The 25,220-nt window shown below is 44.0% G+C and overlaps 1 protein-coding gene across 1 annotated transcript in view; it reads right to left on the bottom strand.

Annotated features, from left to right (window-relative positions):
- Positions 1–18,615, bottom strand: part of gnrhr4 (gonadotropin releasing hormone receptor 4) — a 50,647-nt gene extending 32,032 nt beyond the window's left edge. Inside the window, exons 1-2 of the mRNA XM_079567401.1 lie at positions 18,512–18,615; positions 17,515–18,104 (exon numbers count right to left, since the gene is read on the bottom strand). Of these exons, the coding sequence (XP_079423527.1) occupies positions 17,515–18,104; positions 18,512–18,545 (624 nt within the window). The 5' untranslated portion in view covers positions 18,546–18,615. The remainder of the gene's footprint in view (positions 1–17,514; positions 18,105–18,511) is intronic.
- Between the last annotated feature and the right edge of the window lie 6,605 nt (positions 18,616–25,220).

The raw sequence follows: 25,220 nt of genomic DNA, 5'->3' as shown, positions 1-25,220 counted from the left end.
CCACTCTGCGCACGGTGAGTAGAGGCTTTTGTCAGATCCACTCAAGACGTGAAAAGCTCAGAGCTAACTTCACTCTTTCTCAGAACCGTGAGTCACGCTCGCTTTAAACCTCAAGCGCTGGAGTTCAAAGGTGCGGAGCGTGAAGTGTGCGGAACTTTCCGGCCACGCTTTGTCCAAACTTCCACTCCCGACGAGAGAACCAGGAGAGCGGAGACAAAGGTTTTGTTGTTGTTGTTGTAAAGCACACAAGGCTGGTCTGGGAGCAGAGGTCAGGGGATGGACAAGCCGAAATATTGACTTTGGAGTCTGAGAACCCTGCCGAGGAAGCCCGCAGACTGTGGCGTGTGGATGGACTTGGCATTCACTTCACTGCTGTTGTTGTCGGCTGCCTAAGGAAATGACAGCAATCTATAGTGGGAGTAGGGTAATTTTCTCAGTCGTAGGGCAATTTTGTTCCCAGTCAATTGACAGGGCCAATTGATCTTCCCGCGGTGGACCAAAATCAGGCGTCGCCTTGTCCAAATTGTAGTGTTTTTCCTCATACATTCTAAACAAGAGGGTCCAATGTGTGTCCGCCAAAAAACATGTTTAAAGGAGCTGACAATACTCCTTGTTTGTCAAGTAGTATAACAGATGCTCAATCAAAATCCTCTAGTGGGCCGCATTTGGACAATGGGCCTGACCCCCCGGCTAACCTTGACGTACATGTTTTCCATCCAGACAGGTGCTGCAGTTTCATTGGCTGTGCGAGCCGGCCGCCACCTCATGAATAGCATTTCTATGTATGCTTGACCTCGGACTTCTTGTACTTCCGGCCCTCCGTGTTGTTGTGTTTCGCTCCTCGTCGCTTTCCATTCGGTAATTGAAGTTGGTGCTTATAGTTCTCTTAATGTTCAGTGTGCTGGGTGGATCGGTTGCAGTGACTCAGACCTCGCTGTGAAATGCCCCGCTCAGGATAGTGGCCAGGTCATATTTAGCTAAAAATATTCTAGTCAGATGTACTCTTGGTGGTGACATACATTTTTACACCTAGTTGCGTGTGGTCTCTGAGATGCTGTCGCCGCTTGCCTTTTTTCCTGCTTCCCTTGATGTAAACTTAAAGAAAGCAAAATGCCTTGTGGATAATCATGTTTCTAAGGTTCTTCTAGAAAGACACCAGGAAGAGCAAAACATTTGTAATCATATGGACTGGGATGGGGGGGGGAGGATCGTGGGGACAGAAGAGCGGGAGATGAGGGCACTTTTACTGTGGTGCACACATGGGATTCACCTCTCCAGTAACCACCGCAATAAAACTGTCAGGAGAAGACATAACATGCACTAAGGTTTTACAAAGGACTTACTGGAAGTCTTCAAACGAAATGTGAACTCAAGTATGGTCAAAACAATGGTTTGGACTAAAAATGTCAAACCTACATGCTTTAATCATTGGTGATTGGCTTCTTTTATGTTAAAAACTGCTAAAGTTAATCTTCAATGAAGGTATTCAAGTCGTCTTCTGTACTCAGTGGTTGAAGTCTCGAACGTTTCGCCTCTCGTCCAAAAGGTCTGACGAACCACTGAGTACAGAAGACGACTTGAATACCTTCGTTGAAGATGGACAACTCCTGGACCAGGGGCGGACTGGCCATATGTCCATTCTGGAAGAGCACAGAAGGGCCACTGGCTCTAGGGCCACCGGTCCCGCCTCAACCGAGCTTTACCCAAATCTAAAAGCTAAAAAGAAAAGCATCAAAATAGCGAGAAAAAGAGGATGAAAAGTCAACAAAAACATGAGAAAAACACAACAAAAAATTATTAAAAAAACAACAAAAATATGACAAAAATGTGGCGACGTGACGAAAAGTTTCCATCACTTTTGTAGGTCTTAGCTTTCCTTTGCTCTCCAGTCGAGAAGCTTTTAGATTTGGGTAAAGCCCAGTATAAAAAAACATGAATCTAAAAGGAATTCCGTGGAGTATGGTGCACCACAAGGGTCAATTTTGGGACCATTATTATTTATTTATATTAATGATTTTGCTTCTGTTTCTACGACCACCTTTCCCGCTCTTTTTGCTGATGATACCAATAAAAAAAATAATAATAATAAAAAGCCGAACTGGGGAAAATGCACTTGTTATTGTTAAGGCGGGGGGTAAGAGGTTAAAATATGTATTTGTGGAAGTCACAATTACGCTAATTTGGGCCAGGCTGGTCAGAGTCCAGGGCTGTTTTCCAGTCCCAGTCCGCCCCTGCCTGTACGACTGAGAGCTTGCACAGACTGCTAAAGTTAAAGAGGGGGTGTTCTGCTTTTTTCAGTCACATAGCACCAGTCTATATCCCACTACAATGATGACAAACCTTCTGTTGGTCTGTAACACTTCAACACTTCAGGCATGTTTTTAATGAGGGAATGACATAATAACAGGGTGTAAAGCTTGAAAAAGTCGATTTTGCATAATACCCCCCTCTCTTTAATCACCTGCATCTGCACCTACTCTTCAAGCTTGCATTGTGACCTTTCAAAAAGCACACCTCGTTTGTTTCGAATCCAAGGGAAAATCCTAAAAAATGCCTGTGAGTCGAGCACAAAACACAGCCGGGATGGATTTGCGGAAGATCTTTGAACTTCATTTAATCAGAGCTGACTTTGCCTTCGCAGCAGTTTGTGTTGCACAACTTTGCGAAGGCCAACTGTTCCACATGAGCAAGAATCAAAATGGAAAGACATAGATACACAGTGCGCTATAATGGTCCAGCTTAAGAATGTAAAAGGATCAGTGCGCATCCATTTAGAGAAACGGGAGCCACGCACCGCTCAAAGCAAAGCGCATTCACATCGAGCTCCTCAAATGAACCAATGAAGAAGAGCGATACAAGCTAAAAAAAAGTCGTGTATGCCTTCCAGCTGTGAGGATTTAAAACAGCACTTTGTTTAGTTGTAAACTGAAAGTACATGTGGCAGAAGCGAGCCATTGAGAAACTCCCCCGGTCGCCCGTCTGTCACATTTATAAGTGCAGCGTTTTCTAACCAACATTTGCGAGATGGCAATCAAGATGTGTTTGACATTCCCAAATACCCGCTTTATATGGAAAGTGAAATACCAAGGATGCGTTGAAGCCAGAATCACCCTCAGTAAGTAACCTTTAATAAAAGCAGAGCTCTCTCTTCGAAAGAACGCACAAAGAAGAAGCTGCTTCGCCTTTGACAATCAGTGACAGGAATCATCTTTTAATTAAGCTCAGGTCAGTGGCCCCAGTTCTCAGCTGAGTCACTTTATACAGGCGATAGAAAAGGTGACATTTCACACACCAAAGGTCGGGGTTTAAGATGATACTGTGATTACTTTTCCACACACAGAGACGTGCACTTACATTTTGCATGGAGGAGGAAGCCACGTTGCTTTATCGGAGCTGCTTCTAAATTCCTCTAATAACAGCTCCTGTGTCCTGATCCTGATCCTATCCCCTCGTGGAGTGATAAGGTCAACTGTTAGACCCCCCGTAGAGCTTCAATCCGACCGTCCTCACCCAGCAGTGGAAACAACGGGACGTCACATCACCAACAGCTGATTCATAAAAAACTCCTGCACCGTATAGTATTAGACCACAAAAAACACTCCCATTGGTGTCCATGCTTTATTGACTCTCATGGAGTCACCCCTAGCCCTGCCATGAGAACCAAAGAGAAGCACTTTCCTCTCCATTTGATCCTGCTTCTCCCTCCTCCTTTTGAGCATCCACAACTGTTTAATGTCCATTTTGTAAATTAGAAATGTGAACTGCTCAAATAAACTAAGAAAGAACACATGTTTTGTTTAGTTGTGAGTGAATGAAGGAGGGGTTAAAGCAGTACTAAGTAACTTGTTTACCTTAATAAATCCTTTCCGTAGTCCCTGTGGGGGTAATACAAGTGTTTATGGGATGATTGGAGGGTCTTTCATCTCCCCCTGGTGTCTCTGGCCAGAAAACCATGTTTGCAACTTGACTGCCACCGGTCCGGAGAAAGCAATACACACTAATGAAATCACGAAGAAGAAGCTAACAGGCTAACGGACAAAGCTAACTGCGGGCTAACGTCACTTTAAACAATATTTACAGCCAAGTTTGAGTGAAAAAAATATTTCCATTGTATAATTGGATGCACAGTAACCCTCTCTCCCCTCACCTTTCCTGACTACTCTCCAAGACAATTAATAAGTTAAAAAATCGTAACTTGCTACTACTCCTGCAGTTGCACTTATGGCCTCTAGGGGGAAGAGTTACTTAGTACTGCTTTAAGGAGCACAAACCAGGAAGAAAGGCAGAGGGAAACTGGGAATAAGCCGATTAATATTGTGTACTATTTCCCCAAAAGTTAGTAGTAGTGTTTTGTCCAAATAAATGAATATCTCAGACAGAGATGCTAGTGATGGACGGCCACTAGCATCATGTTAAAAACACTGCAGTAGTTTTTTTTTTCTTGAAGCTAACCGCTAACATTAGATCACATTTAAAATAGCACCATGAATTTGTACAAGCTTGCTCAAAAAATAATCAGCCTGTCTTTGGTATAAATGTGTCAGGTGGAGAGGACATATCGCGCGGGGTCGTTTAACTTTGATTATTTGTATATGCGCTTGTTTCTGTTGCATGTTTTTTTTTTTTTCACTAGAAGTGTTTTAGTTTAACGCACCCCTGCCATAGTGGATTGATCCACTCGCCCAGCCAATCCGACTGTCTCCACAAGCGCTGTAATCAGTGGATTGTGTTTTTAAACGAGGACGTGGGACTGGAAGAGGCAGAGAGTCACCGGTGGACATGGGGACAGAGGGACAGCTCGACGCCGTCATATTACAGCAGGACCGTGAGGGCCAACAGCAGCACGACCGCATGTGAGACGCCCTACAAGAGCTAAGTCAAGGGACGGACCCATGATTGTCCCCGTAGACGTGTGTGTGCGTGTGCGTGTGTGTGTGTGTGTGTGTGTTGACGGGTTTGACGAGCAGCTTCACTGACGGCTGCTGTGTCCCGCTGTGTTTCGCCTGGTTGCACGGAGGGGCGTCGCGGACCTGCCAGAGATGGAGCCATGGGAACATCCGTGACATGCCTGGACAGTGATGAGTACAGGGACGCACCCCTAACTAACCGCTACCTGCGTAAACACTCCCATTGTCTTCCCATAGCGAGTGTGACCCTCTCTGTTGTAGCGGGAGCTGGTAGTCTACGCCGCGGAGTTCCACGCAGCAGAGGCGCAGCACCTATCGAGACGCCGCCGTGTTCGCCATCCGATCAGCCTGGGCCACAGCCACACCACGGATTGTCATGCCCTGGAAATCGCTTTAACCATAGAGTTTTTTTAATGAACATTTATCAGAACAATTATTTTTCGCGGAACAATTTTACAAAAATACTTTTATGAAAATAAACTTTACAAAACTCTCCTTCGTGTTGTGTTGTGTGGCCCGGGCTCAGAACAGTTTTCAAACCGCGACAAATGCTTTAAGGTTGTTTCATTTTGTGTTGTTATTTGACGCTAGCCGTTAGCTCTGAGATAATAATAATAATAATGCATCGGTTTTATATAGCGCTTTTCTGGACACTCAAAGACTCTTTACATTTCATTATTCGTTCACTCCATACGCCATCGTGGTCATGTCCAAGGGCGATGCTAGGCCTATTTCAGGACACCCTAAAAATGTCAGGCCAAAAAAAATAAATAAATAAATAAATATAGTAAAAACCTGAGAATCCACTGTTCCAAATTATTATGCAACTCATCGTTTCAATACATTTTAAAGCTTGTAATTAACTGAAAATGGTCATTTGTTGTATTTGTAGCACTAGGAGGTCATATTTACTGAAATCAAAAGCTATTTCAATCAAAAAAAATATTAACAGGTCAAGTTATATTTTACCATAGGAGCCCTTGTGTGACAGCAGCTTCAAAATTCTTAAATCCATTAAAATTGTGAGTTTTTGGACAGTTTCTGCTTGGATTTCTTTGCAGGATGTTAAAATAGCCTCCCAGAGCTGCCGTTTGGATGAAAACTGCCTCCCACCCTCATAGAAGTATTTTTTGTTGAGGCTCCAAATGTTCTCAATAGGGTTGAAGTCAGGGGAGGAGGGGGTCCACATCATGAGTTTCTCTCCTTTTATGCCCATAGCAGCCAGTGATGCAGAGGTTTTCTTTACAGCAGGACATGGTGCGTTGTCATGATGAAGAGGATTTTGTTAGAGAAAACACGGCTCTTCTCTTTGTAGCATAGAAGACAGTGGTCAGTCAGAAACTCCACATATTTTTCAAAGGTCATTTTCACACCTTCAGGGAGCCTAAAAGGGCCTAATGGGGCCGACCAGCTCTCTCACCATGACTCTGGCCCAAAACATGACTCCGCCCCCTCCTTACTGACGTCACAGCCTTGTTGGGACATTGTGGTCATTCACCAACTATTCACTACTCCATTGATCTGACCATCCAGGGCTACACGGCCTCATCAGTGAACAAGACTGTTTGAAAATGAGTCCTCATGTATTTCTGAGCCACTGCAGCCGTTTCTGTTCATGAACATTCAATGAACAGTTTAGGGGAGGCCGGATAGAAGGATTATGCACAACTGCAGCCTCTGGAGGGTCCGACACCTTGATGTTTGGGAGACTCCAGAGGCACCAGCAGCTTCAAACACCTGTATGCTGCTTTGTAGCATCTGTTCTCTTAATCTGATGTGTTTGTCTGGCAGAAACCGTCCATATTGTGCCATTATCGGCACAAAACGGAGTGTGCTCTGAATCATCCACAAATCTCTTATCAGTACGATGATTACACTTAATCTTTCATGAAATATCGAAGGTTTTCATACCTAGACCAAGGCATTCAACTATTTCACGCTTTTCATCAGCAGAAAGTCCCTTTTTCTTTGCCATATTGCTTGAAAATGATGATCTGCTTAATAAAGTGGAACACCCTTTTTCAGTGGTTTTTCCCTTAACTGGGCTTAACCTGACAACTAATCATCCCAGGTCTCTGAGATTAATGTCAGTGATTCATAGAGTCCCAAGACACGATACCATCCATGAGTTTCATTATTATTGCTTTTTTTTTTACCTTTTTGACACAAAAATACAATTTGCATAATAATTTGGAACGCAGTGTACTATTGTGTTGCAGCATTTTGGAAATGTAACTAGTTCATCTAAAATGCATCAGAGTACAGGAACTTACATCACCAAAATGAAATGATAGTTCACTATTTATATTTGACTCATGAAAGCCCAATTTACAAATATTGTTTGGTGCCATTGCATTAATGGACTCGTATGCCCCTAAATGTGGCAGCAGTGACTGTTCAAAGCGTCGCTGTTCATTAAGGCATTAAGGCTTTTACATGAGGCTCATGGGTCACATTCAGTCTAATCATTTCTATTGTAGCTCATTAACAGGATGTTGCAGCTGAGACAAAGCCTTCACTGGAGAGAGCAAACGACATCTTTATTATAATGATGAAGAACATGGGAATATCAAACAAAGAAGTAACATTGTGTGCTTACTGCTAAATGTTAACAATGTAGAAGATAATACAGTGTGGTTTTCTACTGCAATGATATTAAAAGGTTTTTGGATGTGATATCAACATCAGTGCCGTAAATTCCAGACTATTGAGCGGCGCCTGAATGTAAGCCAGCTCAATAACACCGCAGCTGTTCCAGGCTTTCCAATACTGGATTTTTGTCTTTGTGTGCGGTCTCTTAGAGAATGGTGGCATACAGGTACATTCACTTTTATTAAAGTACTGACTTCGCTTATATTATATCGTGTTCTGTCAAGCCAAAGCGCTGCCCGAAGTGTGGCCGTGTTTAGAGCTGGCACTCGAAGCCACGTTGCACTGCTGCAATAGAGTGACACATGGCACAATGTACAGTTAGGCCACCATTGTTGCAAGGTTCAAAGGGTGAGAAAAAAAGCTTATAGTCCAGAAATGACAATAGGGTTATACTTCCCCTCACTAGTCATCACGAGGAAAGAAAAACTCCAATATTAATATACAGTAAACTGTATCCAATGGTTAATGCTTAACACAGTCATGAAGAGGTGTTTGACATTGCGTTTGTGACTTTCAGTTTTGTGTTTTGCGAGCACGGCGATGATTCGCTTTCAGCGTTGCACGAGGTGGTGAACGGGTGCCCGTTTAATCATGACGACATTACACTTGTATAAATACATTGGCACATCCAGTGAAAGCGGGCTGATGAATGAGAGCGGTGCACAAGCATATATATATATATACATAGATATTATACGTAGGTAAGAGAACACGGACTGGGCTGGTGCAGGTCGGCCCAGTCCGTGAGGAGATATCTAGTTTACGATATGCTCTCGAGCTATCACTGAACAGAAAGTTTGCTGTTGCTGACAGGCAGCGTTTGTGAAAACAATGATGCTACTTTTTTAAGGTAGAAAGAGAAGCTTTCTTTTAAGCTGGACTGGAGAATTTAGTGATTCTATTTTTAGATCGCAAAGGCTTAAATTTGGGAGCATATGCGACTAAAATGGTCACAATTTCGAGCCCTGGTCCTACACCTTGATGTTCGGGAGACTCCAGAGGCACCAGCAATACCTGTTTGCTGCTGTGTAGCAGCTGTTCTCTTAATCTGATGTATTTGTCTGGCAGAAACCGTCCAGATTGTGCCTTTATCTGAACAGCATGATGATTACGCTTAATCCTTCGTGAAATATCGAAGGTGACAACTAATCATCACAGGCGTCTGAGATTGATGTCAGTGATTCAAAGACAGAGACACAAGACCATCCATGAGTTTCATTGAATTTTTTTTTTTTTTTTACCTTTATGGTACTGAAATACAATTTGCATAATTCTTAACACATACATACATATATGTAATACATTTGTTTTTGTTTTTTCATGGGGATGAATGTTTTTTAACATCTGGATAAAGAATCTGGCGCATACATGACTGATAATTTGCCTTTAAACCACTTCTTGTGTCTTTTGCGACACTCTAACCATGCATTTTAGGTTGAAATCTAGCTTATTATTTAAATGTTGTTGTTATTTTAATGTAAGGAAGATTCACACAGCTGCCAGAGATGGAAAACTGTATTGCGCTACAGTTTTGTTGACTTTATATTGGAGGATGTGCAACAACCCCCTCACCAGCTACAAAAAATAAAGCACAATGCCTCCGCTTTCAACTGTCATCGCATTCAAAGCTCCAGCTGTAAAGCATGACGCGGTCCTCCTGGGATAGAAGAATGGTTTTAAATTATTAAGTCTGTAACCTCCAGAAGAGCTGACAACATAGAGAGCAAATGGGGGACACACCCTCACCCTCACACAGCAGCTCACATGACAGTGCTTTCCTTTCCCAAAGAGGAGGAGAGGCATAAAGACACCAGACATCAGATCAGGAGAGCAATAGTGCGGCGTTGTACAGGAAATCAATGGAAGCAAGAGGCTTAGCAGACAAACACCAATCCAGCCATGATTGTGTTTGTGTCTGTCGTGAAGGGCCCACATGGGGCACTAATCGAGACTCATTTAGATGTACAGCTCGTCCCAACCTCGTCTTACAGAAATCTGGGTGGGTGATTTCGTGTGCAATCCCCGGGGGGCGGGCTCTAGCAGAACCTCTGGCCTCAGGATGATTTTGAGGGATGTTGCTACACACATCAGAGAGCAAACGACCGGTAGAGCTTCCTAAAGAGGTGGAAAATACTGTCGGCTTCTTTTGTCTCTTGCTACCAAAACCCCATGTTGTTTTGTTTCCGCTCTCATTTTTTATGGGGTGAACTCAAAGACATGCGACGTTTTACGATAAACACAACAGACCCATATCTCCCAAATAATGTGCACAAATCTGTCCAAGTCTGTGTTGGTGAGCACGGCTTTGGGAGTAACAAGTTGTTTAGTAACTCTGATTATTGTGATGTTGAGCACGGTAGCTAGTTAGTTTGTCAAAATCATTAAAGAGGGGGTGTTCTGCTTTCTTCAGTCCCATAGCACCAGTCTATCTCACACTACAATGATGAGCAAACCTTCTGTTGGTCTGTAAATGCAGTAAATTAGAATAACTGCCTTGTATAAAATGTCTCTCTCAAAATGGCTGTAGTGAATGTCTTGAAATAGGCCTCTGTCTCTTTAAGAACCTCACAACTGGACTTTTGTTCGAATCGCGTAGTGTGGGCGGCACAAAGACGCGACTAGACTCCAGTCGTAGGAAATCACACATGTTTGATCTCCGATTTCGGACACACAGGAGAAACGTGGGTGATTTCAGTGTCCCCAAATGTGCGGCGGCCAGTAACAGAGTCAAATAACAGAAAATGACAGAAAAACACCGGCGCGTCTCCCTTTTTCATGTATCTGTCAAAACAGCGGCACAAACAACTCATTTCATGGCCACAGCCCCACACACGAAACAGCGCAACTTTATACCACCAAACGTTCACCACCTTTTCAAGCTACATTTCAACACACATTAACCTCAAAAAGGAGAGATGCATCGTACCAGGTTGTAGCACTTGTGCTCATTTCCACCTGCAGTCCCTGTTGCCGACTTTTATCTCCATTTGACAGAACTGTAGCCAAGTTGAAAGCTTCAGCAGTAGCCTAGCGCTGCGGTGTTGTGACATTGTTGACGCCGTTGACCAATCGGGACACGCACACGTTTTCCCACAAACACAGGCCTGTCTTTGCGGATTTGGGGACAGTTATTGAAGCCAGAGGAGAAATGAAGCGGTAGAGAGGACAGTAACTAAGCGCCACTGACGGCATCTGCCTCCTCCAGACACACTCTCTTCTCTTCGTTTCCTCAGTGTCTGTGAGAGAGTTCCAAGCTTAATTTATTTCCTACAGCCACTTTTGCTTTTCACGCTCACGTACAATTATAGCCTGTGACGCCCAATGCAGTGTAAATCGCACAGCTTCCTCTGCTCTGAACTACGTAAATAACTGTAGGTGTCTTTCTGCCTCATATGAAATGCAAATGTAAATCTACGTCTCCAATTGGACACACATCATTCACAGTGCAGGCTCAGATCTTTCTTTACACTCTAAAAGATGCGTCGTAAGATTGTGCTCGCTCTGTTCTTCGCGTTGACCTCTTTGTGAAGAAACAGACCTCTACGATATTGCCGTTCCATGCCCTGATTGTGTGGATGAAGGAAAAGAAAGGCAACAAAAGAAGCAGACAGAAGCGAATTAGTTTGAACCGAGGTCAGGTGCTGCGCTTTCCGTGAATTTTATTAAATAGAGAAGAGAACACAGTGATTTTTTTTTTATATAAGAAATCAACATATGCCCACCCAGCACCCGTGTGATTCTAATTATGAGCACATCCTGTCCAAAACACATTTCTTTACATATTCAGACTGATCAGGGACTACCATGATCTTCTCGCATATGTTACTGCATCTGCTCATGGTCACATGCCACCGCCACTACAAATGATTTATAACAGAGCAGGTAAAGTCCTAGAGAGGAGGCCCATACGGTCACATCATTGCATCAGTCTGAGGAATTGAAACATTTTATCTTTTGAAGACTTCATTACATTTTCCCAGCGAGCCCCACAGGTCTTGAGTGAGTGTGTAGTTCCTCTGAGCGCTGTCGGTTCAAGGACTAGAGGAGCTCAGAACGGGAACTGTCGGATCCCGAAACGAAACACTTCATTTGTGTTTCAATAAACACAATAAAACTAAACACAGGTCATATATAAAGGCACAAACTGTGTCTGCTCTACATGGAACCGAAGGCCAGAGCAAAAAGATGAGTTTTTAATTTGGTTTTAAACTCCTCTACAGACTGAGCCGAGCGCACATGTAGAGGAAGGCTGTTCCAAAGTTTAGGGGCCACTGAGAAGGCTCGGTCACCTCTGGACACATCTGGATTTAGGAACAGACAAAAGGAGCTCAGAGCTGAAGGACAGTAGAGCTGCAGCAGTTCTGACAGATACTAAGGTAAAAAAAAAGTACCAGAAAACTTCAAAAGGTTCCTGCCTGCGCTGTCGGTTCAAGGACTAGAGGAGCTCAGAACGGGAACTGTCGGATCCCGAAACGAAACACTTCATTTGGACAATCAGCTTTCTCTGTACGAGGCACTAAAGCCTGGAACTGTTCACCCCCTGACCTGAAGGGAGAGGTCCTTTTCAAACACAAACTTAAAGAGTTTTTAATCAGAGGTCAGAAATGTGACCACTGACCGTCTGCTCTGCTGTGTTTATATAGTGTTGTGCTGTATTCTTATATGTGTTTTAAGAAAAAATGTTTTGTAAAGGCCCAACTAGGGACGGACATTGAGAATTAGCTTTGAGTTTATGTGACATACTTCATCATTGTCGTCCACATGGAGCCTGGACATAGCTAGAAATAGAAATAGATAACTCAGGAAAACCCTGCACAACAAGAAGACCCTTATAGAGTAAAAATAGAGAGTACTCTATGGCCTAAAAATAGAAAACCCATTAGCACACAGCTCATATGGGTGAATCGAAATGAAAAAGTGACAGATCATATGTATCATACTCAATAAGACATCTTAAAACAAATGTTATGTCATTCTTTTACAAATATACGGACATCTAGATATGAAGTCAACACTGCTTTGTGAGTCAAATAGAAAAAAATATTCTCACACCGCAATGCATGACGCGATCCACTATTTCTGATATCGCTCCTTCTCTTCAGCCTTTCATCTTTGCTGCCGTACATTACGATCAAACATGTATTTTTTTCTGGCCAGGGACCCAAGAGGTTTTTCCAAACACTCCAATGCTGCCTCCGTTCTGCGCCAAAACGAAATAAAAATGCCCACAGGAAGCAACAGAAACGGCTCATCGGCTTTCATGCGTTTCTATCCAAATCGCGGCGATGCCCATTCACGTTGGATTTGTATTATCACAGGACTTCAGCACAACAAAGTAAATACACGGGGGGATCTTTACTTTACAAATGACTCACACGGCTGAGTGGCGCTGTGTTAACATCACAGACATTCCCCACGATTATTACAGACTGCACGTGGTCCCCAGGTGGAGCTAATCCCGTCAGAATTGAACAGGGCTTAGGGCACACCTGTGCAATATCCATGCAGTCCAATCAGCATCTTGATGACGCACTCTTGAGAGGTGAGATGGATTCTCTGACAAAGGACAAGTGCTCACTAACACAGACTTAGACAGACATGTGAGAGAAATGGGTCTATTGTGTTGTGTCATTGGGTGCACCCCGTGAAAAATGAGAGCAAAATCAAAAGTGTTTAAATCTTTGTTAAGTATTTTAAACACTGAGATTTGGAGAAGTTGAACCTACTTCTCCAAACCCCTGGTGTTTTGATGGAGAAAGTCAGCCCTCCTCAAAGCGAGCTTGCCCCCCCTCTGTAGTGTGGGGGTGGCTGCCAGGCACAAGCCAGCCTTGGAATCTAATTGGCACCCCACTCAGCGGAGCCGGAGCGGCGTATTTGGAAGGTCAGAGGGTTTCCGTCTCATTGAAACAGCTGCGCAGCGAAGGGCCGGGAGGAGAGAGGGGGGTGGGAGGGGCTCCACTCTTTTTAGCCATTTCCTGGTGGAATATGAACTTATTTATCACCCATAACTAAAGTCGTTAAAGTGTAAATCTGGTTCATATGGATGTTTTCTCACAGCAGATTGTGCAGTAGAAGCGGGGGAAAAAACGGCAGCTGTAGCTAGCGCTAGCTAACCGTTAGCACTAGCCCGATGCTAACATGTAGCATTCTCCGTTATTTATGTATTTATGGGCTGTTGAGCCACTTTGCTCCTCTCCATGTCTTTGTATCTTTATTTAGTAGAAACTATATTCATAATTCAGCGTTAAAGTCGTTTTTGAATAATTAAAGGGACTACCGTAAATGCTCTAATATAGGCCGGGGCCTTTATTTACTCAGGGGGATCTCGGACCAGGCCTTTATTGGAACCAGGCCACAATTAGAGACAGGCCTTTATTTCTATTTGAGCAAAACGGACGACCAGGAAAATTAAGAAAAACGAGATTTGTTTCCATTTGGACCTAAAATATTAGGTTCATTTATTAATTAACATTTCAAACCCTCTCCCAGCGGCTGGAACATTGACGCCTTTTATTTTGTCGGGACAACAGGAAGTGTTTCGTTGCTGATAGCGGAGCTTTGACATCAGTGTCACTGCAGGTTTCTGTTTCGTTTTTACCGCGGACCGGATTATTTGTTGTTATCTTGTGTAAAAGGCGAGTTTAGACGGAGCGTTTGTGTTTGTGATCGATCATGAGACTGACCCGAGAGAAGACGAGACGCTCGCGCTGATGGGAGGAGTTATTTTGAGGCGTGGGACTGACCTGCACACGGAGCAGCTGGACGTGCTTTGAAGACGCGATGGAGACTTTATTAAAACCCTGGAGGGTCACACAACTCTCCCCCTGTTTCCAAATATGGTCACAGGAGGTTTGATAAGTGGCTAAATCTGTGTCAAAGTTACGCTCGGATCAGCTCCTCCGCAGCGTCGCCCTCGGCCCGGGTTCAGTTTGTTACTTCCTGCACGTGAGTTTTCATTTACACCAGTATGAGACAAATTCCTAACATGGGGAATATTTCTACTGCTATAGTTTCTAATAAAAGCCCCGGCCTGTTTTAGAGGCTTTAATTTGCCTCCACCAGCCGCGAACCCGGCCTCTGTCGGAGACCCGGCCGCTAATGGAATACAGGCCAGTATTAGAGAATTTACGGTATATGGAGTTTAAAAATGTTAAAATTAAGTATTTTCCTCCCTCTACATGTTTCAATAATGTCCTAATGTGTAGATTGAGCCCAGACATATTCACCACAACTGCCTCTAAAATCCTGCACTGTCACTTAGAAAGGTGTTAATTCGGGTCTGAAGTGCCGTCATGCACGAGCTTAATATAGAAGCTGCAGTTACACTGACCTATAGCTGTCCAGTCAAGAAACTTGTAGATCCGGGTAAGGTCGGCCAAACTGGAGAAAATACACTCAGTTCAGGCGGGGGTTAAGAAGTTCACTGATTCACTTGTGCTTATCATAAACAATCACTAAACAATGTCAAACGTGGGGGAAAATAAGCAAATTCCATCAATTCCATCTGTCAACACGAAGCTTTTGTCACAGACGGATTTACTCACAGTGGAAAGACTAACCGACCCTCTTGCTCAATTATAAGCCCACTGTTAGTTCAGATGTAAAGAAAAAATGTCAATGTCAATTTTATTTATAAAGCACATTTAAAAACAACCATCGTCGACCAAAGTGCTGGACAAGAACAGTAACAATATGTGCAATAAACACAATAAAAGTTAAACACAGGTCATATATAAAGGCACATACTGTCTGGTCTACATGGAACCGAAGGCAGGGGAAAAAGATGAGTTTTTAATTTGGTTTTAAACTCCTCTACAGACTGAGCCGAGTGCACATGTAGAGGAGGCTGTTCCAAAGTTTAGGGGCCACTGAGAAGGCTCGGTCACCTCTGGACACACCTGGATTTAGGAACAGACATAAGGAGCTCAGAGCTCTGGAAGGACAGTAGAGCTGCAGCAGTTCTGACAGATACTTAAAAAAGTACCAGAAAACTTCAAAAAGTTCCTGCCTCTGAGATCAACACAGCTCTATATCAGATGATCTGACTGATCGCACCGGCGCGGCCAGGGGGAAAGACTTAGTAACGCCCATGGATTACGGAGGGAACCAATTAGTCTCACCCTGGAGCCCTGATTAATTGATTAGCTGTAAAAAATAAAAAATAAAAAATGAATCAAAAAACTGAATGAGAGCTGAAGGGCTGAGCAGGTTTGCAAAACTGGTGACTCATGTGTCTGTCCAAACACAGATACAGATGCTCCAGCGATGTTTTAATGAGATGTGAAGGCAAACTGGGGGAGAGCGGTTTACTTTCTGAAAGATCTAACGCAGACCCTCTCACCAGAAAATCTATAAACAAAATTGATCCTGGAGTGTTGACCACTGTGATGGAACTCTGTGATATAGCACCAGTCTATATCACACTACAATGATGACAAACCTTCTGTTGGTCTGTAAATGCAGTAAATTAGAATAACTGCCTTGGTTTATCTTATCTTATCTTGTATAAAATGTCTCTCTCAAAATGGCTGTAGTGAATGTCTTGAAATAGGCCTCTGTCTCTTTAAGAACCTCTGAGCCTTTAGACACGCCCCCTCCACACGCTGTCTGTGGCATCAGTGGGGAGGGGGTTCTGCTGAGGAGCAGTGGTTGGTTACTCGGCTGGTGACCAAAGCTCGGAGGCGTCTCCAGGAGGTGGGGGCGTTCCTAGGAGGACTCAGGCAAACCTATCCCTAAAATGGCCGCCATCGGAGTTTTCACAGATTACTCACAAATACGTGAATGTGCCAAGGCAACACTTCAGCCATGTTTTTAATGAGGGAATGACAGAATAACATGATGGAAAGCTTGAAAAAGTCAATTTTGCCCCCCCCCCCCCTTTAACTTAAGCTTTTTTTGTTGTACATTGGACAAATTCCTATACATTTCACAGCTTATTGTAGCCGACTGGATTTTGCACGAGAAAGAAAAGAGAACAGTTCAAATCAGTGGAACACATCAGACATTGATTGGTGAGTGTGTTTTAACCATCTTCAGTATATCTCAAAAACTAAAAAGTGTTAGTTAGTTAATGATTAATTCCAAAACCCGCAATAAAAACAACAGGGACGAGCAAACCCACACTGTCACAATCAATGTCCCTGCTTTAGACTTCAGCGCATGATGTTTGGCTCCAGAGGGATGTTCTGTTCATGATTAATGGACTCTTCAAAAAGTCTCCTCTAAAAAAAAACACACATAAACCATATCGAAAAAAAAAATAAATAAATAAAAAACTTGGTAGCGTCACTTCAGTGTCTCGGCACGCGGCGATGTGACAGGACAGATTCAGCTGACGTTCTCTACAAGTCTCTGCGGATCTAATTACTCCCAATCAACCTCCTCTCTCATCACACACACACACACACACACACACACACGCACGCACGCACGCACGCACGCACAAACGCACGCACGCACGCACACACACACACACACACACACACACACACACACACACACACACACACACACACACACACACACACACACACACACGCAGAACAAGCGCACCTTCCCTCTCTTAACCCCTTAACCCCCACCTGAACCGAGCACACATTCTCCAGTCTGGCTTTACCCAAATCTAAAAGCTTCTTGAAAGAAGAAAAACCGCAACAAAAAAGTGACACAAAAGCGACACAATAAACAAATGACAAAAACACGACTAAAAAAAGCCACAAATAAACAAAAAGAGCAAACGAAATAAAGTGTCAGGAGTGCGTTCATGAGTTTTGTAGGTCTTAGCTTTCAACTTTGGCCCATTGGCTGTAAACGCCAGCGTTTCGATTTGGGTAAAGCCGAACTGGAGCTAAAAGCGCTCGGTTAAAGCGAGGGTCAAGTGGTTAAGCGTGAACCCGCGTGCGTAAAACCCGCGCGTCACCGGAGAGCAGAGCGCGCGGTCGGCCGGGCGCCTCACCTGCGGCAGCGACAGCACCACGCTCATCGTCCACGCCACGGCCAGCATGATCTTGCTCCTGCGCTTGGCCTCGCCGATGCCCAGCGGGTTGAGGATGGCCGACTGCCGGTCCAGGCTGATGACCACGGTGACGAAGGCGCACGAGTACATGGCCACCAGCTTCAGGAACATCAGCAGCTTGCACGCGAAGTCGCCGGCCTGCCACTGCACCGTGATGTTCCACGCCGCGTCCACCGGCATCACGATGAACGTCACCAGCAGGTCCGCCACGGTCAGGTTCATGATCAGGATGCGCACGTGGGACTTGGGCTTGCTCCCGCTGTTGGCCGCCCACAGCACCAGCAGGTTGCAGACCGCGGACACGGCGCACAGGGCGAAGGTGATGACGACCCGCGCTTTGGCCGCGGCGGAGAACGTGGGCAGCTGCAGCGCGTCCCCGGACAGCGTCGTCCTGTTGGCGCACTCCGAGGTCTCCAGCCCCGGGCAGCCGCTGCTCCCGTTCGCCGACGCGTCCGTGAGCTGGTGGAACATGTCGGGGTCGAGGCGAGCGGGTCTCACTGGAGAGGCGGCGGCCGGTGTGCCATTTGCGCCTTCGAAACGGAGAAGAAGCGGGTTTAGGGGACCGTGCGCAACTGTGCGTAAAGTACAATTCCACGGAGTTGTGCGCGTAATTATTGGCATTCGTGCTGTAATGGCACTTGATTGCTTTTATTAAAAACGGCACGCAACTTTTTACAGGTTGACTTTGTTACATTTGTCCACCTAAACACAGAAACAATCACATCAATTCCACCTGTAACGCAACAAACAAACAAACAAACAAACAAACAAACAAACAAACAAACTGTAATCTCCTCACACAATGAGAATAAAAACAAGCCTGACAGAAATAAAGAGGAGAAAGTTGCGCGCGGTATCACTTAGGGCTCCACAAGTGCTCATCGCCTCCGCTCCAGCGCGTGAATCCCCGGTGTAATGAGCTGGAACGCGGACTTACCGGTGATGATTGTCCCCAGTGACAGGGCGAACATGCCATCGGTGTCCGTTACGCAGCGCAGCGCAGTCCCGGGAAGGAATGCGCCTCTCTCCTCTTCATCAGTGAATCAGTGACAGGCGGCTTCAGCGGCAGAGAGAGAGAGAGAGAGAGAGAGAGAAAGCGCGCAGCCCGTCTCTTTCCCCCACTCCCTCCCCCTCCTCCGCGGTGCTGCTGCTGTCAAACAGGTGTGCCCCCACCCCCACCACCACCACCACTACTCCTCTCTATGTCCTCCCAAGATAAGTCATCCGTGGCTGTATATGCTACTCATTAGGTCTATTAATCCTCTGGCAAATGTCAAATTCACACCTCTTAAAAATCGATTGGGTTGCGATTGCAAACCTGATAAAGGACCGAACAAATGTAATTAGATATGAAATGTACTGAAACAAGAGGCACAAGAGGTTTATATGTTCAGGGCAACATGAGAACATACATGTCAAATCTGGCCTGCAGGAGGATTTTTGTTGATCCGTGACCAGTGTTAATTTTGACAACATATTTTAATTTAGTTTTAGTCTTTTGACTAAAATGTAACTCAATTTTAGTCTAGTTTTAGTCGACTAAACTTGCATGTCAATTTAGTCGCCTAAATTTAAGACTAATTTAGTCGACTTTGCATTTAGTGTTTTTACTATTGATATGTTCTGCCTGTTTCTGCTCTGTTTGTTTTTTGTGTAAATTGTAGCACTTTGAGATGTCTCCTTCATATGTAAAGTGCAATATAAATAAAATGTATTATTATTATTATTATTATTTATAATAATCATATTTAATGTTGTTCCTCTGCTTCATGGAGCTGCTCCACATGAATAAAGCTCAGAGCTGATCCTTTAACAGAGAATTTACATGATCTGAGGCTCTTTCAGACGCTCAATACAAGTTTGGATGATTTTAGTCTCTCCTTTTCATTTTTATTTAGTCTTATTTTAGTCGACTTAAATATCTGGACATTTTAGTCACAGTTTTAGTCTCATGAGAAACTTTTAATTTAGTTTTAGTCCAATTTTAGTCGTCAAAAATATCACTTTGACTAAAAATTAAGACTAAATATTATAGTCGACGAAATTAACACTGTCCGTGACCTGATTTTTAGCTTATATTATAACCGGCCCGTCAATAAATTACAGACGTTAGAACTATATTTCCCAAAAGTGATGCTAATGCTGACAGTGAGAAGAAGACGCGGCTTTTTACCTTCCACAAAGAAATGAACAGAGGGAAAGAGGGCGGACACTTCTGAACCAGGAGAGACAGACTGACCCAAGACGAGGAGGGAAACTTCCTTTGTTCTTTCTGATCACTCGCCGGTAAAGTTTAAGCGAACTTCTCAGCTTGCAAGTTCGAACACTGTCTCTCATAAGAATATCCAAATCCGTGTGTAAAAGGAGGCAACCGTGAATCGAGGAGATGTGGCCCTTTCTCCATCCGTCTCTCCATCTCTTCTTCTTCTCTCCAGAGCGCCATAAAGTGCTCATTCGCTCACGGCATCGAGCACAAAGATACAGAACAGACAGTAACGTTGCACTGATGAGTCTGTGGAGGAGGAAACATTCAAATGCTGAACCTAAAGCGACTGCAGTGAACCACAGTTACGGAAACATAAAGTGGGACAGACGAAAAGTCCAGTCTGATGCGGGTCACTGTGTCATTCATTAATAATACATGGATTATGAGCCGACATGAGCTTGTTAGAAAAACACAAATCGAGTGTCTGGCTTTTGAGTTGGTGCTTCTCACTTTAAAATATGCAACAAATAGAATCCTTTTGAAAACCCCTGGAAGCTTTAAACGTGTGTCTGGGTAATGTGCAGTATATTTAACGGTATTTACACTGCAAAAAGTAGTCAACTTTGAGCACAATAATCCAAATTTTAGTTGTTTTGACTAGGTATGAAGTTGTTGGGCATTTGTGCCAGATTATTTCACTTGTTCTGAGATGTTTCTGACTCGTTTCGATACATTTCGTCCTCATTTCAGGTCATTTTCTTTGCCAATGGGGTAAGAAAATTGGTCTTGTCTCATTGGCAATTTTACTTTCTTATTTCAAGCGACATTTACCCTAGAACTGGTCTGAAATGTCCTCAAACAAGCAAAGGAAATCAGGAAAAGTGTCTAAATGAGTGAAAACCGCTCAAAACAAGATACATTTCCTCAATTCACATTTTTGGTCCCCCCTCCAAATGTGGTTGACACCCCGACAGTCCCTTTAAAGCTGCCCTATTGGATTTCTTCGTCAGTAGTGAACCCTGCTCTGCTCCCCCTCCCCTCCCCTGGCTTCATCCCCCTCACCCACGCCCCCCACTCATCCTCCAACACACTTTTATTTGGGGTCACTTAAAATGTCTTTATCTTTTTCAATGAGGAAAACATGAAATCAAGATGTGGAGCTCGTTTCTGCTTCTGCGGGACAGAGTGAGCTCGCTGTTTGGAAGGTGGCACAAGTGGCCGTGCGACGTGGGCAACTTGGAACAGGCAGGATCGCCGTTCATGTTTATTTCCGCGTTTTTGACCGGACGTTTTGGTGAATGGTGAGAAAACAGCTGATGTTTATTTAAATCACAGAGAGGAGATCTTTGTATAGAAGCAATGCTCTGTTTGTGAACATTGTTTTGACCCCACCATAGAACTTTTAATGTCTATTTAATACATTTGCGTTGCCCACCAGAGCCTCGGACACAGTGATCCCCTTCATAGCTGAGGGCGGCTTCAACACATGTCATACGTGGAGGAATATCTTTAAAGGAACAGGCCACCATTTTTACATACTGAGATATGTTCTTACCTGAGCTTAGACGAGTTGATACGTACCTGTCTGGTCTTTGTGTGTGCCCCAAAGATGTTGTTAGCATTTGGCCTCTCCCAATATATTCCTATGGCTCCAAACGGGGTGAAGTTGGAACCTACGACGCTCTTCCATGGGCACAAAGACCAGACAGGTACGTATCAACTTGTCTAAGCTCAGGTAAGAACATATCTTGGTATGTAAAAATGGTGGCCTTTAAAACATGCAACAAAGGCGACACTGCAACAATTGAGGATAAAGCGCCAGTCTCTACTGAAACAAAAACAAATCCCTTAAGCTTGTACCTCAAATGCAACCAGCACAGTTGTGTGGACGAGTCCTGCTCTTACACTACCGGGCAAGTTTTCTTCATATGTTAGTCAAGTATTGATAAAATATGGGTGTTGTTGATGAGTTAGCTATAGCTTGGTTAAACCTAGGCCCCTGCTATTGACTGCAGTGGCTCGGTCTCCCCTGCGTCTTGTTGAGCTAGGTATGTTTTCAGTGTTATCAGTGAAATGGCAAAACAAAACCACCCGTGGCAGTAACACCAAAGCAACTAAACTCCTCCTTTAGCGTGCCACATACCGTGAATGCTCTAATATTGGCCGGGGCCTTTATTTACTCAAGGGCATCTAGGACCAGGCCTTTATTGGAACCAGGCCACAATTAGAGACAGGCCGTTATTTCTATTTGAGCAAAACGGACGACCAGGAAAACAAAGAAAAACGAGATTTGTGTCCATTTGCACCTAAAATATTAGGTTCATTTATTAATGAACATTTAAAAACCCTCTCCCAGCGGCTGGAACATTGACGCCTTTTATTTTGTCGGGACAACAGGAAGTGTTTCGTTGCTGTTAGCGGAGCTTTGACATCAGTGTCACTGGTTTCTGTTTCGTTTTTACCTTGGACCGGATTATTTGTTGTTATCTTGTGTAAAAGGCGAGTTTAGACGGAGCGTTTGTGTTTGTGATCGATCATGAGACTGACCCGAGAGAAGACGAGACGCTCGCGCTGATGGGAGGAGTTATTTTGAGGCGTGGGACTGACCTGCACACGGAGCAGCTGGACGTGCTTTGAAGACGCGATGGAGACTTTATTAAAACCCTGGAGGGTCACACAACATTTGCCCTGTTTCCAAATATCGTCACAGGAGGTTTGAAAAGTGGCTAAATCTGTGTCAAAGTTACGCTCGGATCAGCTCCTCCGCAGCGTCCCCCTCGGCCCGGGTTCCCGTTTGTTACTTCCTGCACGTGAGTTTTCATTTACACGAGTATGTTTTAGAGACCGGCTTTAATTTGCCTCCACCAGCCGCGAACCCGGCCTCTGTCAGAGACCCGGCCTGGAATAATAGTAATGGAATACAGGCCAGTATTGGAGAATTTACAGTATTCCAGCTCATGAAACTCTCGGCAAACGACCAGACAGATGGTAAACAAGTCTCACTTTGGCCTAAATGTCAGCAGGCATTCCTACTGTTTTTTTTGTTGTTTGTCCTTAGGCTTTGAAAGGGGGACAAACAAGGCAGGCTTCAATGCGTTCTATGGCAGGAGATGTGGACAATGTCTGGTAGCAACGGTTGCTATGAGGTATGGCTGGACAATGGCTGTTTGCGGGCGGGGTTTTGCAAAAGGCCAGTTCAATTCTCAAACACGTAGAATAAAAATCAAATTATTTGGTGGAGAAATAGATGTAATGACCGTGAAATGTCACAAGGAATCACACTGGACTTCAGATCAGGGAAGTGTCATTCTCTCAATAACCCCTCTGTTCCAAAAGATGTCTCCCTTTTGTTACAGGCTATAATCATTCATGACGGGCAAATTCTATCTGCACAAAGCGAAAAATAAATCAAATGGACACCACGCAATAAGTGACACACAATCATGAAGTGAAATTCATTCATTCATTTTTTTTTAACCCTTGTGCTGCCTTCGCGGGTCTTTTTGACCCGCTGTCATGTTCTGGGCATTTGGACACAAGGTGACACAAGGGGGCGCCCTTCCAACCTTCTCAGTGTAAATGTGAGTTGACTTTCTTCAGAGTGAGACTTTAGGTCAGACATGAGTGACAGTAACATGAGGCTAAATACAGTGAGCTCTTTGTTTCCAGTAAAAAGGCTGAGGCGTTTGGGTTTTCTTTTTTAGAATGAGAGTAAATTAAAAACAATCTAATTATCTGATTAGATACAGGATTTTCAAATATTTTTCTTTCTGTAATTGTAATAATAATTGTCCATATATTATGTTTTTACTACATATTTGAGTTTCAGGATATGATATGACTCTTACATGCAGCAGAAGTCTGAAGTTCTGTCTAAAGCAGAAGCTCCATGACTTCCTTCTTCACTTCTCAGTCTGTGACTGAAGAGCAATGAGGCCTCAGCCTTTTTACTGCAAACAAAGAGCTCACTGTATTTAGCCTCATGTTACTGTCACTCATGTCTGACCTAAAGTCTCACTCTGAAGAAAGTCAACTCACATTTACACTGAGAAGGTTGGAAGGGCGCCCCCTTGTGTCACCTTGCATCCAAATGCCCGGACCATACCAGCGGGTCATACCACCGCGAAGGCAACACGAGGGTAAATATAAAACTGAAAAGTGGGATGTGCATAAGTTTCGTCTTAGTGCAACCACTTGCCTTCAGAAGTTGAATGAAGATTTCTGAATGATCACATGTTGACCTAATGACTAAAGAGTCTACCTGTGTGTGATCTAGTCTCACTTCAAATGCAGCTGCTCCGTGATGGTCTCAGATGGACTCAGAGCGTCATGAAGTCCAAGAACACACCAGACAAGTTATTGAGAAGAATAAAGCTGGTTTTGGTTATAAAAAGATTTCGAAAGCTTTGAACATCTCTCAAAGTACAGTTAAATCCACCATCCAGGAATGGAAAGAGCAAAACTACCAAGACCCGGCCGTCCTCTTAAACTTACTGACCGAACAAGGACAGCACTGACCACAGCTGTTACAGAGAAGCCTATGATGACCCTGGATGAACTGCGGAGAGACACAGCCCAGGTGGGGGAAACTGTCCACAGAACAACTATTAGTCGAACACTGCACAAATCTGGTTTTATGACAGTGGCTTTTTAAATGAAAAAAAAAAAACCTAAGAAGTCCCGTGTTATGTTTCTGCAAACAGAAAACATGATTCATTTTTGCCACAGTTTCTCCCAATTTCCCCCCAAAATGATACCCCAGTTTTCACACACATTGGAGGTGAACCCTGGATGGTAGATGTGCAGATCTTCCACACATTACGGTTCTGTTTTCTGGTTCGACACAACAAATATTTCAGTAAAGATATCAGAAAAGTACTGGTATCGGCACCCAGTCCAAAATGAAAACCTGTCTCTGTACATGACCAAAAAACCCTCTTCAGTTAAAGCAAAGCACAGCCACATCATAACACTCCAGGCGCTATTTTGAGCCTATAGAGTCACTGATAACCTCTTCACTCCTGCTGGTGGAATGATTACATCGCCGGCCCGCGTCACTTCGTCATCAACGCTCAAGGACAAAGCTCTGCTCGTAAATGGCATTGTGTTCATGTAATACGATGAAAACATAACACTAACTGGCTATTTGCAATCAGGCACTTTTTTACTTTTGTCAAGGGAATTAGAATGCCTGTCTCGTTTCAAGCAAAACAGAATATATATAAGCTGCAGGACCTTTCTTTACTTTTCTTTATGTAAAGTGTTGCCATGAAAACTTTTTCAGAGCATAATGCATTCTGTGAGAGGAATTTAAACAATCTGTTGTTAGTGAGACGGTCGAGCGTTTGGCCATTGTGTCCTTGGACTAACGTGCTACCGTGAGTGTGTGTGTGTGTGTGTGTGTGTGTGTGTGTGTGTGTGCTTGTACTTACAGCATTGT

Source organism: Gobius niger (assembly GCF_951799975.1).
Source record: "Gobius niger genome assembly, chromosome: 12".
Classification (NCBI taxonomy): Eukaryota; Metazoa; Chordata; class Actinopteri; order Gobiiformes; family Gobiidae; genus Gobius; species Gobius niger.
The sequence above is the reverse complement of the archived record's forward strand: the minus strand, read 5'-3'. Positions and strand labels throughout refer to the sequence as shown.